At 50.1% G+C, this 15253-nt stretch overlaps 1 protein-coding gene across 5 annotated transcripts in view; it reads left to right on the forward strand.

Moving 5' to 3' along the window:
• The window catches only part of OCRL (OCRL inositol polyphosphate-5-phosphatase), a 29524-nt gene that overhangs the window by 551 nt on the left and 13720 nt on the right, over positions 1–15253 (forward strand). For 2 of the 5 annotated variants that reach the window (XM_037908796.2, XM_037908795.2), the window contains exons 1-15: positions 104–258; positions 627–697; positions 2726–2805; positions 3656–3694; positions 4774–4884; positions 4958–5053; positions 5597–5720; positions 5809–5970; positions 6694–6795; positions 7328–7442; positions 9591–9707; positions 9954–10141; positions 11778–11889; positions 12987–13096; positions 14496–14631. In XM_037908796.2, the coding sequence (XP_037764724.1) occupies positions 220–258; positions 627–697; positions 2726–2805; positions 3656–3694; positions 4774–4884; positions 4958–5053; positions 5597–5720; positions 5809–5970; positions 6694–6795; positions 7328–7442; positions 9591–9707; positions 9954–10141; positions 11778–11889; positions 12987–13096; positions 14496–14631 (1602 nt within the window). In that variant the 5' untranslated portion in view covers positions 104–219. Of the gene's footprint in view, positions 1–103; positions 259–626; positions 698–2725; positions 2806–3655; positions 3695–4773; positions 4885–4957; positions 5054–5596; positions 5721–5808; positions 5971–6693; positions 6796–7327; positions 7443–9590; positions 9708–9953; positions 10142–11777; positions 11890–12986; positions 13097–14495; positions 14632–15253 lie in introns of those variants that run through there. The other 3 variants (XM_037908794.2, XM_043522416.1, XM_043522417.1) reach the window with 3 other exon arrangements.

Consider the following 15253-nt stretch of genomic DNA (forward strand, 5'->3'; position numbering starts at 1 on the left):
AGGTGCGGGCCCAGAGCTGACTAAGGCGAGGGCAGCGGGGCAGGGCGGGTGGAGCCGGCGCGCTGCGGTGAGCTCCTCCGGCCGGCAGGGGGCACCAGCCACTGCGGGCCCGGCCGGCGCCGCTCTGTCCGGCCCCGGTCGCTGCGCGCTCGGTTCGGCCGTGAGTCGCCGGGAGACCGGGCCGCGGGGAGTGGCCTGGCCCGGATCCCTCCGCTCCCCATGGAGCCGCTGCCGCCGCCCGCGGCCTGGAGCCTCGATGTATCCGCTGGCTGGGACGGGGAGCCCGAGGGGACCCGGCGCCCGGGGGAAGGCGGGCGGGGCTGGCTGGGGGACCCCGGCGCCCGGGGGAGGGGCGGGCGGGGCTGGCTGGGGGACCCCGGCGCTCGGGGGAGGGGCGGGCGGGGCTGGTTGGGGGACCCCGGCGCTCGGGGGAGGGGCGGGCGGGGCTGGCTGGGGGACCCCGGCGCCCGGGGGAGGGGCGGGCGGGCGGGCGGGGCTGGCTGGGGGACCGCGGCCCCGGGGGAGGGGCGGGCTGGGGGACCCCGGCGCCCGGAGGAAGGCGGGCGGGCTGCTTGAGGGGACACTACTGCCCGCGGTATTGCTGAGTTCCTTAGCCGTGTGCCTATGCTGTGGAGGTGAAAGCAGGACGGAGGGAGCCCTGTGTCCTGAGCCTCTCCCAGCGCCACGGGCAGTGCGAGTGAGTAGCACACACGGCTGCCCCGGCTCCGCAGGGAGGTTGCCTGCCCACAGTGACTCTTGCTCCCGGGCGCAGGGTTGAAAACGGCTCCAGGCTGGCAGGTGGCAGGGACTCTTTGGGGCATACTGACAGATTGGAGTCATGGCACGGCCTTTTCCTTCCCCCGCCCTCGGGGGGCACATTGGCAGAGTGAGGCAGAGGAATTATTCAGTCTTCACCTGGGCTATGTTGGCAGGGGCAGCTGTGTAGAGATTCCCACCAGGGGTTAGTGTATTGGGAAAAGGTGGGCATATCCCATACTATTGTAGGGAGTGAGCAGGCTTTGGTGGGACTGTGTTCCTCTTCTCTACTGTCTGAGCATCTCTGCCCTTGCCCTGATTCCATTAGTATCCCTTGCCTCCGGTGTGTGGGCCTGGGTGATTGGTTAGTACAGTGAAGTCTTTCTGGAATAGACTCAGCAGCATTGTGTGAATATTGTGATTGGTTAGTACAGTGACGTCTTCTGGAGTGTTGCTCCCTGGGAGATGGGGTACATTAGGGAAATCCCCATGGTGTCACCCCCCAGGGTGATGTTATACTGAAGGTTACAGGAAACATTTGCTAGGTTTTTATCTTTTTATAGTAAAGAAAAGAAAATTCAGATGGATTTTTTTCCCTAGTTGCTGTTAGTGGGTAGGCAACTATCTGGAAAGTTTGCAGTGACTCTTCAATATGTTCTTGGGGTTGCTTTGCTCTGAGTAGCTGAACTTCTGTCTTGCATTTGGAATTAAGAGCAGATTGTCCTTATGCTCTTGAGTGCTGAGGTGGAACTCTTAATGTCAGACTGACAACTATTGTTGTGAGCCTATTACAATTAAAAGTTAAAGCTTTAACCTTCATGAAACCAAATTAAAATCCATGTGAAAAGAGAAAATCACTCGCATGTCTGAAAAGGTGGTTGAAGGTTTTTTTTCTTTTTTTCTTTGAGGAACATAAAGAGGAGAAAATAGGAACTTATATTGGAGCTTCCCAAGAAAGGCCCTTTCCATGCAGGACTTAAGGGTAGATCCTTCCCTGCACCGCGTACAAGCTACTAGGTGTAGCTGGAACAGCACTGTGGCCTGTTATACAAACAGATTTTGTGCCAATTTAACTGGTTTACTTAACAAAGTGATTTTTTTTAAACTAAAGTTGTTATTCTGCTATAACTGCTAGTGTGGATACAGCCATAGTGTTATACTGGTACCTTGTGTCCATATAACTTATTCCCATACAGGAATAGCTTTACTAGTGTAAAGACCCTTTATGCCGCTATAACTGCCCGCACAGTAGGGAGTTGTACCACTAGATGAGTTAAAGCTGTACAACTTTTGAGGGTAGCAAAGGCCTGAGAAATGGAATGGCCCCTGCCACCGCCATCAGCACATTTGCTCTTGGAGTCTTCCCAATCACTTTGGAGTGCTGTCCTCTAAACCAAGGGTTTCTCAAACGTAATTGTCCCGTGACCTCCTTCTGACAACAAAAATTACTACATGACCCGTGGGTACTGAGGCCTGAGCCCCACCACCAAGGGCTGAAGCCCTTGGGCTTTGGCTTTGGCCCCAGGCAGTAGGGTTGGGGCTTTGGCCCCAAGACCCAGCAAGTCTAATGCCAGTCTTGGCAACCCCTTTAAAACATGGTCCTGACCCACAGTTTGAGAACCGCTGCTCTAAACAGACAGAAAAGTGGCCCTGCTTCCTGGTTTTGGGTCCCCAGTCAACTCCCCAGCTCCTCTGGTATAGTTTGTGGACCCATGACCAGGGAGTTTAGCATGCTTCCTTTATCATGTGCATCTCTGAGAGCGGTTCCTCCATATGCATATTTTTGCATGCATCTCCCCGTATGTCATGTGATAAATGCTCCTCCTCACTATCCCCAACAACGTAGAGATAGAGAGCAGGGCCTGTGGTCTCTTTGGTTCCAGGAGAAATACAGTCATGAGGTCAGCAACACCTTTGCTCTAGAATCTTTTAGTTTCTGTGCTGTTATGAGGCTTCTCTCTGTTTCCAGATTGGTTATCCGTTCACGGGAGAAGGACCCACCTGACCAGGATAACATTCCCATCAACAGCCGATTTAGATGTGTGCAAGGTACTGACCCTACCGCACCTACCCCTCAGCCAGAAATCCACTGCTTTTTTTCCCCTGGCTGTACAGATTGGGACTTCCCCATGGAACTAAAACTCAGAGGTTATGATTACAGCTTCCTACCTCTCCCAAACTGGTGTGGGGATTTGGTCCATCTCGATATAAATGTGGGTTGGGGAGCCTCGGTCCAGTTCCTCATTGGTAGGTGTTGGTGTCAAAAACCACTGCCTGGAATGGCATCAAATGGCCCTCTCTACTGGCAGCTCCAGAGAGGCCAAAGATAGAATGGGAAATGGGATCTGAACGGACTGAGGGCTTGTCTACATGAGGAAATTTACCGGCAGAACTATACCTTATAATTGTCCTGTGATACTTCCTTGAGGGGGGACACTTTTTCTGCAATAAGTGTCCACAAGGGGCATTATACCAGTATAGCTATGGCATGTTTGTGCTGGTAAATTTCTCCATGTAGACGAGCCGTGAGACTTGTTGGTGGACCTGTGTATGTGGGGAGTTAGCACTACTGTTACTGCTCATGCTGCACTTGGGGAGTCAGTCTCCAGGACTGGCAGGCTGGTACCTTTCATTTTAAACACACCGCTGTCTAACTTCCCTGAATTTGAAGAGACCCTTTTGCAGGGGGACTTCTGTCCAGTCTGGCCCAGACTGTGGGGTCGTAACTCTCTCCAGTAGTGCCACTACTAGTGGTGAGAGATATGGAAGCAGTTTGTTCCTTTGCTGGGGCCTGGGATCTCCTTGTGTTGAAGGCAGGCATTGTGCTTGTGTTGTATGTACTGAGTCTCTGCTCCTGGACAGGGTTGAACTTTCCTGATCCTTCTCTCTTGTTTCCCAGAGGCTGAAGAAACTCTGTTGATTGATATAGCTACAAACAGTGAGTCTGTTATGATGAGAGCTTTCTTCAACAAATGTATCATCTCTCCATCACTGACACACACTCTTTCCTGTTTCACCCACTTTGCCTCCCCCTCTTGTCTACTCCCCTTTTGTCCTCTGCTCTACCCCACTTGCTGTCCCTGTGCTAGTTGTGGATTGTAAGGCTGTAGAGGGGTTGGCTGGCTTTGTTACTCTTTTGGAAAATGCTCATTACCACAAGGAGTATGATCTAAATACTTAGATCAAAAGGTGTCACTTGGCTGAGTTTTGACTTCTCCCTTAATGCTTCTCCCAAAACCCCTCCCTGTGAGCCTGTTTGACTTTCCCCGGAACTTAACCTGCCAGCCCCTCGCTTTCCTGCTTCTGTCCTATATTATTGCTCTACTCCTTGCTGCCACAGAAGCAGCCCCATGGTTGGAGTGCAGGGGCAGTACACGATGCCCACATTGGAAGTGTAACCTGATCAGGGCCTCTTAGGAGGTTTTCATACCCTCCAGGGTCCCACAGTGCTTTGCATGCAGCATAGACAAGTATAGGTTGTCTTTGCTTTGCGCAGTGGAAGATGGGGAGAACAGATGCACTTGAGGATTAGCTTATCTTTGGTAGCATGTGGGCTGCTTGTCTTGGGGATCTGGAATCACTCTGTCTGAAAATGTGTGTCTACTGCTACAAATACCACCTTGGATTCCTGTCCCCATTTGACACTGTGCCTTTAACTGCATTTGGTGCTTGTAGTGTCATTGTTTCCTTTGTGAAGGCAGCTTCCTCTGTTATTTGTGAGTGTCTTTCACACAGCAGCAGGGGAGAGAAGTAGTTTTAAAAATCAGGAAAATGGCATTGGAACCCCCTCCCACCCACAAATTGGTGGGAGTCTCAGGGGCACAAGGAGGACCCGACACTGCCTCAAACTCACTTTTTAAAATAGACTAATTGTCAAGATGACTGCAAATAAATGAGGACTTCCATCATGAGCCCAGAGGAGCAAATGGCAGCTAGTGGCTTGTTCATGGGCGGGGTTTAAAGGTCAAGAAGCCGAACCTGTCTGTGTCTTGATGTGTGTGTTTTGTATGTCTGAAGCTGGCTGCAAGATAAGAATACAGGGAGACTGCACACCAGAGCGCCTCTTTGAGATCCCCGATGAGGAACGCTGCCTTCGGTTCCTCACCAAAGTGCTGAACGTACAAGAAGGTAACCACAATTACAGCCATGTGTGTGTCTCTGGGGCTCGAGCAGTTTCTGACAGTGATGTTTCCTTCTCCAGCCCAGTTGAAAGCGCCTCTTCCTGAGCACAGGGAGCCAGCCAGCTGGTATCAGGTGGAGAAAAACCTCCCAGCTCCTCCTCAGTCATCTGTTTCAGGTACTGGAATGAGTCCCACCTCGGCAGTCGCAGCCCTGTGTTCAGGGCACAGTCATGGGGTCCTTATTTTCAGTGGTAGGGTGGGATACATACAAAACTGTGGCCTCTGCAGGAGCTTTGATTTTCATTGGTCCTGTTCGGAAGGAGCCTGATTAGTGCTTTTCCTCCATCCCCCCACTAACTCCCACAAAAGCCCACCTCCTGCTCCTAATGTGATGTTACCATGGATTGATGTCTTATTGACGTACTGTATCTCCCTCTGCCAAAGTCCCTCTTGGTTCATAATTGTCTCTCCACTCCCTTGGTCTGTCCATCTCCTCACTCTCTCCTCCCCCTCGCCTCTGTCAGCGTCTCTTCCCCTCACCCTCTTGGCACCATCAGAGTTGGTATAACACTGCTACCCCTTGCCACACCCACATTCCTATGGGGATCTCTCTTCCCCCTTCCAGAGTTACGTTGCCCCCTCTAGGTTCTTGTTAAGCTGCTTTCTGAAGAACATTCACCTGGGCCTCAATCTCACCACCCAGGCTTCGGTCATTACAGGGGTTCTAGGCTTTGAAGATCATTTCAATGCCATAAGTTTGGAGAAGAAAAGAAACTTACAAAACCAGCAAATGGGATCTCGCCGGGAGCCCCCGCCTCCCCCTCTCCCTCCGCAAAATAGGCAGTAAGTAGCATCCCAGAGCTGTTGCCTTTACCCTCCAGTATCCTAGGCAGTAACCACAGTTTGAAGTCTTTTGTTGTCTCCTGTCTAGGTTTCATCGAGAGAGGGAAGGTGTGGCCAGAGACCAGCCAAAAGTAACCAACACCATGCGCAAGCTGTTTGTGCCCAACACGCACTCTGGGCAAAGAGAGGGTCTCATCAAACACATCCTTGCCAAAAGAGAGAAGGAATATGTCAACATCCAGAGCTTCAGGTCAGTGCTGCCCCTAGAGCCATAGCCGCGAGGCACAGTGTATGTAGGGGTAGTGAGAAGCAGAGATTTTCCCAGCTTCTGTGGGCTACTGCCTTGAACCCAGCCCAGGTCTCAAAATGAGCTCCTGCTGGTGGATGGCCTATGCGAAACAAGTATTGGGGTTTCAGTCGAGTTCGTAGGTGGCCACAGTAGCACCCTACACCCATCTTATTGGCACTTCCCGGTGTCCTTATGGGTAATCTCAGCCCAGGGGCTGGGGGTTGAACTCCCCCAAGCAGAACTGAGGCATGTTGGCAGAGGCGAGGTAGCGGGAGCTTGCACTGCTGTTGCCCATGCTGCATTGTCTTATAAATACAAAGGCCTTCATGGTTGCCAATCTGGTGCCTTTTTGCCAACATGGAATTCACTTTCAGCATGTAGAAAGCATGGTGTGTGTCATGTAGGTAGGCCCCCAGTGAGGTGTCCTTTACTTTGCAGAGCTCTGTGACATCCCTAGTACATTAGAAATGTGGCATGCGCAGAATTCTCTGTGTTTTGCGGTCTTGGACAGAGCTCTTCATGTTGTGTGTAGTTCACACTCCTTACCTAGTTCACGGGCCTTTTTACACAGGACCATCATGCAATTCAGACACTCCCTGTTTTGATGTTGTGTGCATTAGAGAGTCTGGACCTATTCAGTAAAGCTCTGCCCCAGCAGCATGGCTGCTCTTGTGTGTATTGCAGGTTTTTTGTGGGAACGTGGAATGTGAATGGCCAGTCTCCGGACAGTGGATTGGAACCCTGGCTAGTCTGTGACTCAGAGCCCCCAGATGTCTACTGTGTTGGGTGAGGCATGAACTCCTGTTCATTTATACATACACATCTTGTGTCTCGCTCCCTTCCCTTGGACACTGGTGGATTTTATTCATTTCAAATTCCCAGGCTTCCTAGTGGACTCCAAACTTTACACTGCTGCCTAGCATGTACCCTGGGACTCGGAAGGGAGGGGAATCTCCTTCACAGGGCTGGAGTAGTCAGAACAATGCAAAGAAGCAGCCAAAAGTCAAGTAGATTTCTTGACCTAACAGAGCAGCTTTCCTCCAGTGAGGCACCAGCTGAGAACCAGCTCATCCTCGGCATTAGCAAAGCAGACCAGACTAATGCCCCTCAGGGAAATGGTCTCTGGAAGGGGCCTGTAAGACACTGCAAGGGAGCCATAGTGCCTTCGTTTGAGCTAGGTCCAGTTGACCTTCCTCCGGGATGAATGATGATAGAGAGATTCAGACTGGGCCTCCTGCAGCGCCATCTTCTGATGGGGGTACAGAGTGGAGATTGGTTTGGGAGAGAGGGGTTGTGTCCTAAATTGACTTGTTTTTAGGTTCCAGGAGTTGGACCTCAGCACGGAAGCTTTTTTCTACTTGGACTCTGCGAAGGAGCATGAGTGGCTGGCTGCTGTGGAGAAGGCCTTGCACCCCAAGGCCAAGTATAAGAAAGTGAGTCTTACTCAACCATCTCCTCTGGCATCCAAGCTGGTGGGACTGGAAAGGGGGCAGGAATGAAGCTCACACTTTCCCAACTCAGATGGTCCATACGTCACCCAACCAAAATGGCCAAGAGCAGAGTCCCCAAGGATGTGTACCTGACACCGCTGATGGAATAGTTTCCTGTGCAGGGAGAGTCACTGTGGGACTAGAATAAATCTGGAGATAGTTGTAGGGCAGAAATATCCTTCAATAACAGGTCCCTGGCCATTTGGTGGGTGTCTCATGAGTGGGGCAACAACAAAAAAATACCCCCAGAGAGCTGACAGGACAGGTGCTCAGTGTGAGATGTGTCCTTCCTATACGCAGGCAATAAGAGGCAGAGGCGGGTCAAATTCCACATTTCCCTTGTTTTGGTAGCTCCGCAACTATAAAAACCGGGTGTGTCTTGTTCTAAGGAGCCAAGTGAATAGCTTTTCCTTGAAGGAACTAAATTGCTTGTATAGGGGAAGTTAGCTAGGAGACTGTGCCTTGGGAAAGAGTAACTTTAGTTGTAATGTTGCTAGCTGGCTCCTTCATGATGTGTCAGGCCTGAGTCACTACAGCTTTTCTTGCTGGTATAGCAGGCCTTCTGGCAGGTGGCTCTGTCTTAAGACATTAGTTAATTTCCCCTTCCTCCTCCCCTACCATGTTTTGCTGTGACATCCGTGCACTACTATTTTATGTAGAGCCCAGTGACACAAATTACAGGTTGTCAGGGTTCCCTCCCCACTCTGAACTCTGGGGTACAGATGTGGGGACCCGCATGAAAGATCCCCTAAGCTTATTTCTACCAGCTTAGGTTAAAAACTTCCCCAAGGCACAAATCCTTCCTTGTCCTTGGATGGGTGCTGCTGCCACCACTGAGTGAGTTAGACAAAGATTCAGGAAAAGGACCACTTGGAGTTCCTGTTTCCCTAAAGTATCCCCCCAAGCCCCTTCACCCCCTTTCCTGGGGAGGCTTGAGAATAATCTGCCAACCAAATAGGTAAACCAGGTGAGCACAGACCAGATCCTTGGGTTTTTAGGACACTAAAAACGAATCAGATTCTTAAAAAACAGAACTTTATTATAAAGAAAAAAAGTAAAGAAGCACCTTGGTAAAATCAGTATGGAAGGTAACTTTACAGGTGAAGTTATTTGCCCAGAGTCACCCAGAAGAGACAGTGGCAGAGCCAGGATCCATGCAGCAAGAGACTGTGCACGCAGGTGCCATGTTAATGGCTGTGGGATGAGCAGAACAGTAGAGAATGACCTCCCTTCTTCCGTCCTGCAGAAGGAGCAAATGCTCTCTGGGAGGCAGGCATTGCATAGGACCCCAGAGATGCTGCTTTGTGGAGCCTGCAGGTCAGGCATATCTGACTCTGTGGATGCTTCGCTTGCTTGCTGTTTCCCCTACATTGAAACCACTCATGCAAAGAGTTGGGAATTTAAACCGTGAGCTCTACCACCAGGTTGCTGTACTTCTGTATAAGCAAAGATGAGCAGAAATAAACTCCAGCCATCCTGGGACCTGAGCTCAGGCCTTTTGTGAGGTTCAGGACTAGTTTGGTCAGTTCCTTCTTCGAGGTGTTGTTGGTGGGAGCTTAGTTTAGTATTCATAGAATCCTAGAATATCAGGGTTGGAAGGGACCACCTCAGGAGGTCATCTAGTCCAACCCCCTGCTCAAAGCATGACCAATCCCCAATTTTTGCGCCATATCCCTAAATGGCCCCCTCAAGGATTGAACTCACAACCCTGGGTTTAGCAGGCCAGTGCTCAAACCACTGAGCTATCCCTCACACCATAGTATTGCTATGTGGCTCCAATCTGTATCCTACAATGCACCTGGGAAGCCTCAAATTTTTCACAGTGGGGCACTGCTTCAAGGGAATACGCCAGAACCTGAACAGCCATGAGCTCAGCAGCATCCCCTACGGGTGCTGTCGGAGGACCATAGACTTCCCAAGTCTCCACCTGTCGTGCAGGGAGTCCTCAAGCTAGTGCTGTATGTGGAGTGTTGGGGGACCATGGGAGATGGGAAGAGACTCTGGAGACAGGCAGCACAGGGGGTGAGAAATCGGGGATTGCATTACGGCTGACCTGGAAACTCATGGAATATTTATTTGTTTGTTTTGCAGGTGCAGGTGGTCCGTCTGGTTGGGATGATGCTGGTTGTGTTTGCCAGGAAGGATCAACTGAGTTATATCACGGATATCATGGCAGAGACTGTGGGGACTGGAATCATGGGGAAAATGGTGAGTGGTCTTGGTCTGTGGGTGCATGGCCTCAGAATAGCTGACTCTGGTGTAAGTTTGTGTGAAATGTGGTCTGCGGTACGGTGTCTTGCCTTACTCTCTCATCCCTGCTGCCTCTTTTCCTGTCAGTGTGCCTCTTGTTTTCATTGTCTCCGTGCCTTTCCCCAGCTCTCTCCTGTTCAATCTGTTACCCAACCTCTTCTGTATGTGTTTGTGTAACAGTCTCACCTGTAACTCTGTCCCCAGGGTAACAAGGGCGGTGTGGCTGTGAGATTTGTATTCCACAACACCACCTTCTGCATTGTCAATTCCCACCTTGCTGCTCATGTGGAGGACTTTGAGCGGCGGAACCAGGATTACAAGGATATCTGTGCCCGGTTAAGCTTCCTGCCTCCTGACCAGGGCCTGCCTCAGCTGAGCATCATGAAACACGAGTGAGTCTCCAACTCCACATTCCTTCTCCAAGGTCTGGGGAGTCTTAGCTAGAAATCGCTACCAAGAAGAGCCCAAGTGTAGATAAACCTGCAGGTTAATTGACATGGTGAGGAAAATGCCAGAGCCTGGTCTACACTAACACTCCTGTTGGTGCAGTTGGACAGTGTTCTTGTAATGGCTCACAGGGCCAACCTGTCTCTAGTACCATTCCCTTGCAAGAAGTCTGTAGTGTGCTCATCTCAGCAGCTGGCACTCTTGAGTCAAAGGCTGATTATTACATGGTTGTGGAAAACTTGGGGCGTTTCTAGAGCAACAGACGAACTGGGTTTTATTCCAGGTTTTTCTGGTTTGTTCATTTTTGAGCTCTTGTTACTTGGAAGGATTTACATGAACAGCTCACATAGTCTGCAAGGTTTTTGATTCTAGAAATGAGCTCAGATTTGAATCTTTGAATATAAACTTTGTTGTAAAAGGCTAAGAAAATTATGAGAGTGTCAAAGTTCTTGTTATACCTGTTGGGAAGTGATGAGAAGGCTATAGGACTGTCTGGAAGCCTATGTGTGAGGGGAACAGGAGTTGTCATTGGTGTGGTGATTGCAGAGAGGGATGTGATGGAGGAGGGATAGCTCAGTGGTTTGAGCTTTGGCCTGCTAAAGCCAGGGTTGTGAGTTCAATCATTGAGGGGGCCATTTAGGGAAAAGGGGCAAAAATTGGGGATTGGTCCTGCTTTGAGCAGGGGGTTGGACTAGATGACCTACTGAGGTCACTCCCAATCCTGATATTCTATGATTCTATGATTAGTGGGTAGAACAATGAGATAGGACAGCTGCATTTAGATTTGTGAATTTTTAAGAGACCTGCATGTATGTCCTGCCAGCTCAGCACCAGTCTGTGTGCTCAGCATAGGTACCTTGGGTTGGTCAGATCTTGGTAATGTACTAGGTACTGGAAAAGCAAACAAACTGGTAGACTTGTGTGGAATCCAAGGGCAGAAGCAAAAGGCCTAACTGCTGGGTAGGCAGGGGACTCTGCTGCTGTGTTCTTATGCATGCCTTACAGAAGTGCAAGCTCTACCTTGTGGGTGATGTGTGTGCCTTGTGTTGGAGAGATAAATACCACTGTGCAGTGAATTGTGTTGTTCCTCTTATTTGTTTCATTTCATGAAAATATTGGTGGGTTTTTCCACATTGTTTTCAGGCTAAGGAAAACGTCAGCAGCCCTTCCTGAGGATCCTGGTAGATTCTCAATCACTGGCATTTTTAAATCAGGATTGCTGTTTTTCTAAAAGATCTGCTCTAGTTCACACAAGAATTATTGTGGGGCAGTTCGCTATCCTGTGCTGTCCAGGTGGTCAGACTGGATGGTCACAATGGGCCCTTCTGTCCTTGGAATCTCTGTGTTGTTAGCTGGCTGACTGCTTGATCCCATATAGATCACCCACCTTTGGGATGCTGTCTCTGTAGACACTTACAGGAGTGGCAGCTGCTAGCATATTTTGATTCTCTTATATGTCCTGTTGTGCTCTAGCTATCCCGAGAGACCCCTTTTTCAATCTGACACCCCCATCTCTCTCTCCCATGGGAGTTCTGATATGAACTGCAGGCTTTTCTTTTCCATGTTTGCCTTTGTGCGTAGTGTTGTCATCTGGCTGGGAGACCTAAACTACAGGCTGTGCCTCCCCGATGCCAGTGAGGTGAAAACTCTGATCAGTAAGCTTGAGCTTCAGAAGCTGTTGACATATGACCAGGTAAGTGAACTTCAGCCATGTGGGTATTGGGTCATCCTGTTTTAATATATCCCTACACTTGGGAAGGCTGGCATGTATCCTCTGGTGATGAGATCTAGACATGGCTCTAGGGTGTGTTTGTTTCTTGCCGTTTTAGTTCCCATTAAAAATATTAAAAAGTGTCTCTGGCCAAAAGATGTGATGTTTAGGCTGTAGGAATGTGTATTAAAGCTCAGAGATACACGCTGCATGCTCAACAGCTCCTCTCACCAGCTCTTGAAGACAGAGCGGGAACACTGACTGAGGTCAGTCACAGCTCAGAGGGACCCTGGAAAGTGTATTGCAGGAGCGCTGGGGATTCCTGCCTGTAACTGAGGCCTTGTGTGCTCCTCAACAAGCTGGACCTGAGTTCTCTGACGGGTGTGGGCTGTGAACTATGTCCCTGCAGCACATTGGAAATTCTGGGGCAGCGTTAGGTACATTTCAAAAAGGGGGGTTTATCCAATGAAACACAAAAGGAACAATACAATCAGTGCAGTGTCCCTTGGAGTATTTATGGTGATAGTAAATCTGACTTTGTGCTGCCTCTTACTACTTAATTTCCAGGATGCTGCAGAATTTTGTATTGAAAATAACTAACTGAATTTTTGATGCTGTTAGGGGAACTTAGGAGGTTTTGTAACTGGGTAGGAGACTTATGAGAGCTGGTTTGGCGTTGTCGGCCAAGCACACCAGCTGTAGGTTTCTGTTAAAATGACCAACAGTGAAGTAGTTAGCAATGGAGTTGCTTAACTGTCATCATTAGGTTTCAAAGTTAACACTTGCTTGAGATGAATGGCTTGGCTCCCTTGTCTATTGGTTCATGCTGTGTACAGACTCAGGCAGGCAGCACTATGTCAGTTTGCACCTGGTTTGTCTTTGGAAGGTTTTCTTTGCACTCGGAGCAGCTCTGTTTTGTAATGAAAGTGTCTGTCTGGGGGCACGATTCTGTCGTAAGGGGTGGGTTCTGTGACAGAGTCCATGGCTGCGGAGTAAATGGGCTCTGCCTGTAACTCTGCTCTGCAGAGTTCTGAAGACTTTGCTGTTGTGTTGACAGGCTGTTCCTTTTCTGCCTCTAGTTGAATATTCAGCGGACTCATAAGAAAGCTTTTGCTGATTTCACAGAGGGAGAGATTAAATTCATCCCCACGTACAAATTTGACTCTAAAACGGACCGCTGGGATTCCAGGTAAGTCTGTTGATGGTGGCCGGTTAACCTGTGACACCAACAGCATCTTGCCACACAGCTTCCTTCCCTGGCTGAATTATGAGACTCTGATCCTTCTCCTGGAAACATGCCTAGAGCCATCAGCATGACATCGAATAGCCTCGTGGATCCCTCACAAATGGACTAGACGCGTTATCTGGGACGGAGCTTTTTGCTAATGCAGAACGTCAGTGAGGCCAATGAATGAAACATACAGTTGATATTCGTCTGAGAGGTGTGGGGAATACCTCTGAGGACAGAGAGACAAAACACAAGGCACTTGAGGGGTTAGGAGTAAGTGCAGATAGTCTCAGAAGGAGTCAGCTTTGCTGTAGTCTGGTGGGCCTGAGGACAGAACAGTCAGCCATGCCGAACTCTGGTTTAGCCTTCAGCACAGGCTCTTTGATTCCTCTACCACACAAAGGCAAGAAATATTGACAGGAAACAAAAATGATAGTCCTGTCCTGGGCTGGCACTGCAGGGTCCTCTTCCTCCCAGGAACTCAAGGATCGCAGATCTCGCTTAGCCTCAGGGGCACCACGGGGCCTACCTGCCCCATTTTAGCCTTCTGCGGCTGCTCAGGAAAGTGTCTCTCTCTACTGGCCCCCCCCCTCCCCTTACAGAACTGGGTCCTTATATCTTCCAGCTGGGAATCAGAGCCAATCATTAGCTGCTGCTCAGCTGGATCCCAACACCTGCCTGTTGGGCTTCTCCTTAGGCCAAGGCTTGCTGCTCCCTGGCTCTGCAGGCCCTTAAAGGGGAAGACTACTCTGCTACTCTTGCCCATGCAAATTCATCTGGGGAAAGATCATCCAAAACACAGACTCGAGGACCCTGGAAAGCAGGAACAGCTGAATAGACTTTCAGCAGTGGGGGCAGTAAATTAAACTGGAGCTTGCACCGGAGTGTGGTAACAAAAGAAGCTAATGCAACTTGGGGCCACATATGCAGAAGCCTCAGGTTATGGTGATAGCCCCCACTGAGCCCATTCCACTTCTTAGCACTGCAGTACCAGCAAGATGTTAACAGGCGCTAAGAAGAGCAACCTGAGCGATTGCGGGGATGATGAATAGATCAGGGGCATTAAATTCATGTATATGGGCTAGCTGACAACTGGGGCAGGGAGCCTAACTAGGTATTAGAAGGGTGCCACCCCCAGCGTAGGACTGTAGCCCTGGGAGGGGGGCAGAGAGAGGAGAACAGAGGTAATGGGATGCGATTTCAGAATGGTAACATTTTGGATGAGGAAAGTGGTGGGAGCCCCATCACTCCAGATGCTGCCCTAGGAAGTGTGTCCTGCAGAGACCAATCTGGCTGAGGAGGGGAATGGTCAGATGGACAGGAGGACTGTCTGATTTCCTGTTAACTTGTATATCTGCAGTGGGAAGTGTCGCGTGCCAGCCTGGTGCGATCGAATCCTCTGGAGAGGGGGGAACATTAATCAGCTCCGGTACCGCAGTCACATGGACCTGAAAACCAGCGACCACAAGCCAGTCAGCTCGCTGTTCCTTATCGGGGTAACTGTCACTTGATGTGCTAGGGGAGAACGCTTGGTTGAAGTTCCAAATTAAAGGATCCATCTGCTGAAGCAAGGGATACAAACACCCATGTTTGTATTGATATAAAAGGGAGGGGGGCGAGCAGAAATGAGTAATAGCCGCTTGGGAGCTGGAGCTGGGCAGCCTCACTTACCTCGGTCTCTGCAGCAGGGGACTCACAAGAGCTGCTGTTCTCATATGCAGCACAGGTCGGCTGTGCAGTGCCAGAGCAGCTTTGTGCCATGTTGACACAGACAATGGTTGGAGTTTACACAGCAGACGTGCAGAGTATTCAGCAGGAAGGCTCCAGCCATTGATTGCTTTAACAGTGTTTCTTAGGCTCTAAGGTGTGACCCCAATGTGTCTGCCACTGGGATGGGTGCACTGAGCTGTTTGCAGCTGGCTCCTCCTTGGGGCCACGAGCTACCTGTAAACGATTGCACCGACTCCCATGATGCTGCTTCTGCTCTGCTTGGAGAAACAGGAACTCTGGGGTGCTTCTGGCTTGCTGGGAGGGTTGTGAATGGCTGAATATAAGCTGTGGGAGGGAAGAGACTTGAGATCCCTGGCCTGTTGGGCGGAGCCAGCACGTGTGTCCAGT

Source organism: Chelonia mydas, chromosome 9 (genome assembly GCF_015237465.2).
Source record: "Chelonia mydas isolate rCheMyd1 chromosome 9, rCheMyd1.pri.v2, whole genome shotgun sequence".
NCBI classification, from domain to species: domain Eukaryota; kingdom Metazoa; phylum Chordata; order Testudines; family Cheloniidae; genus Chelonia; species Chelonia mydas.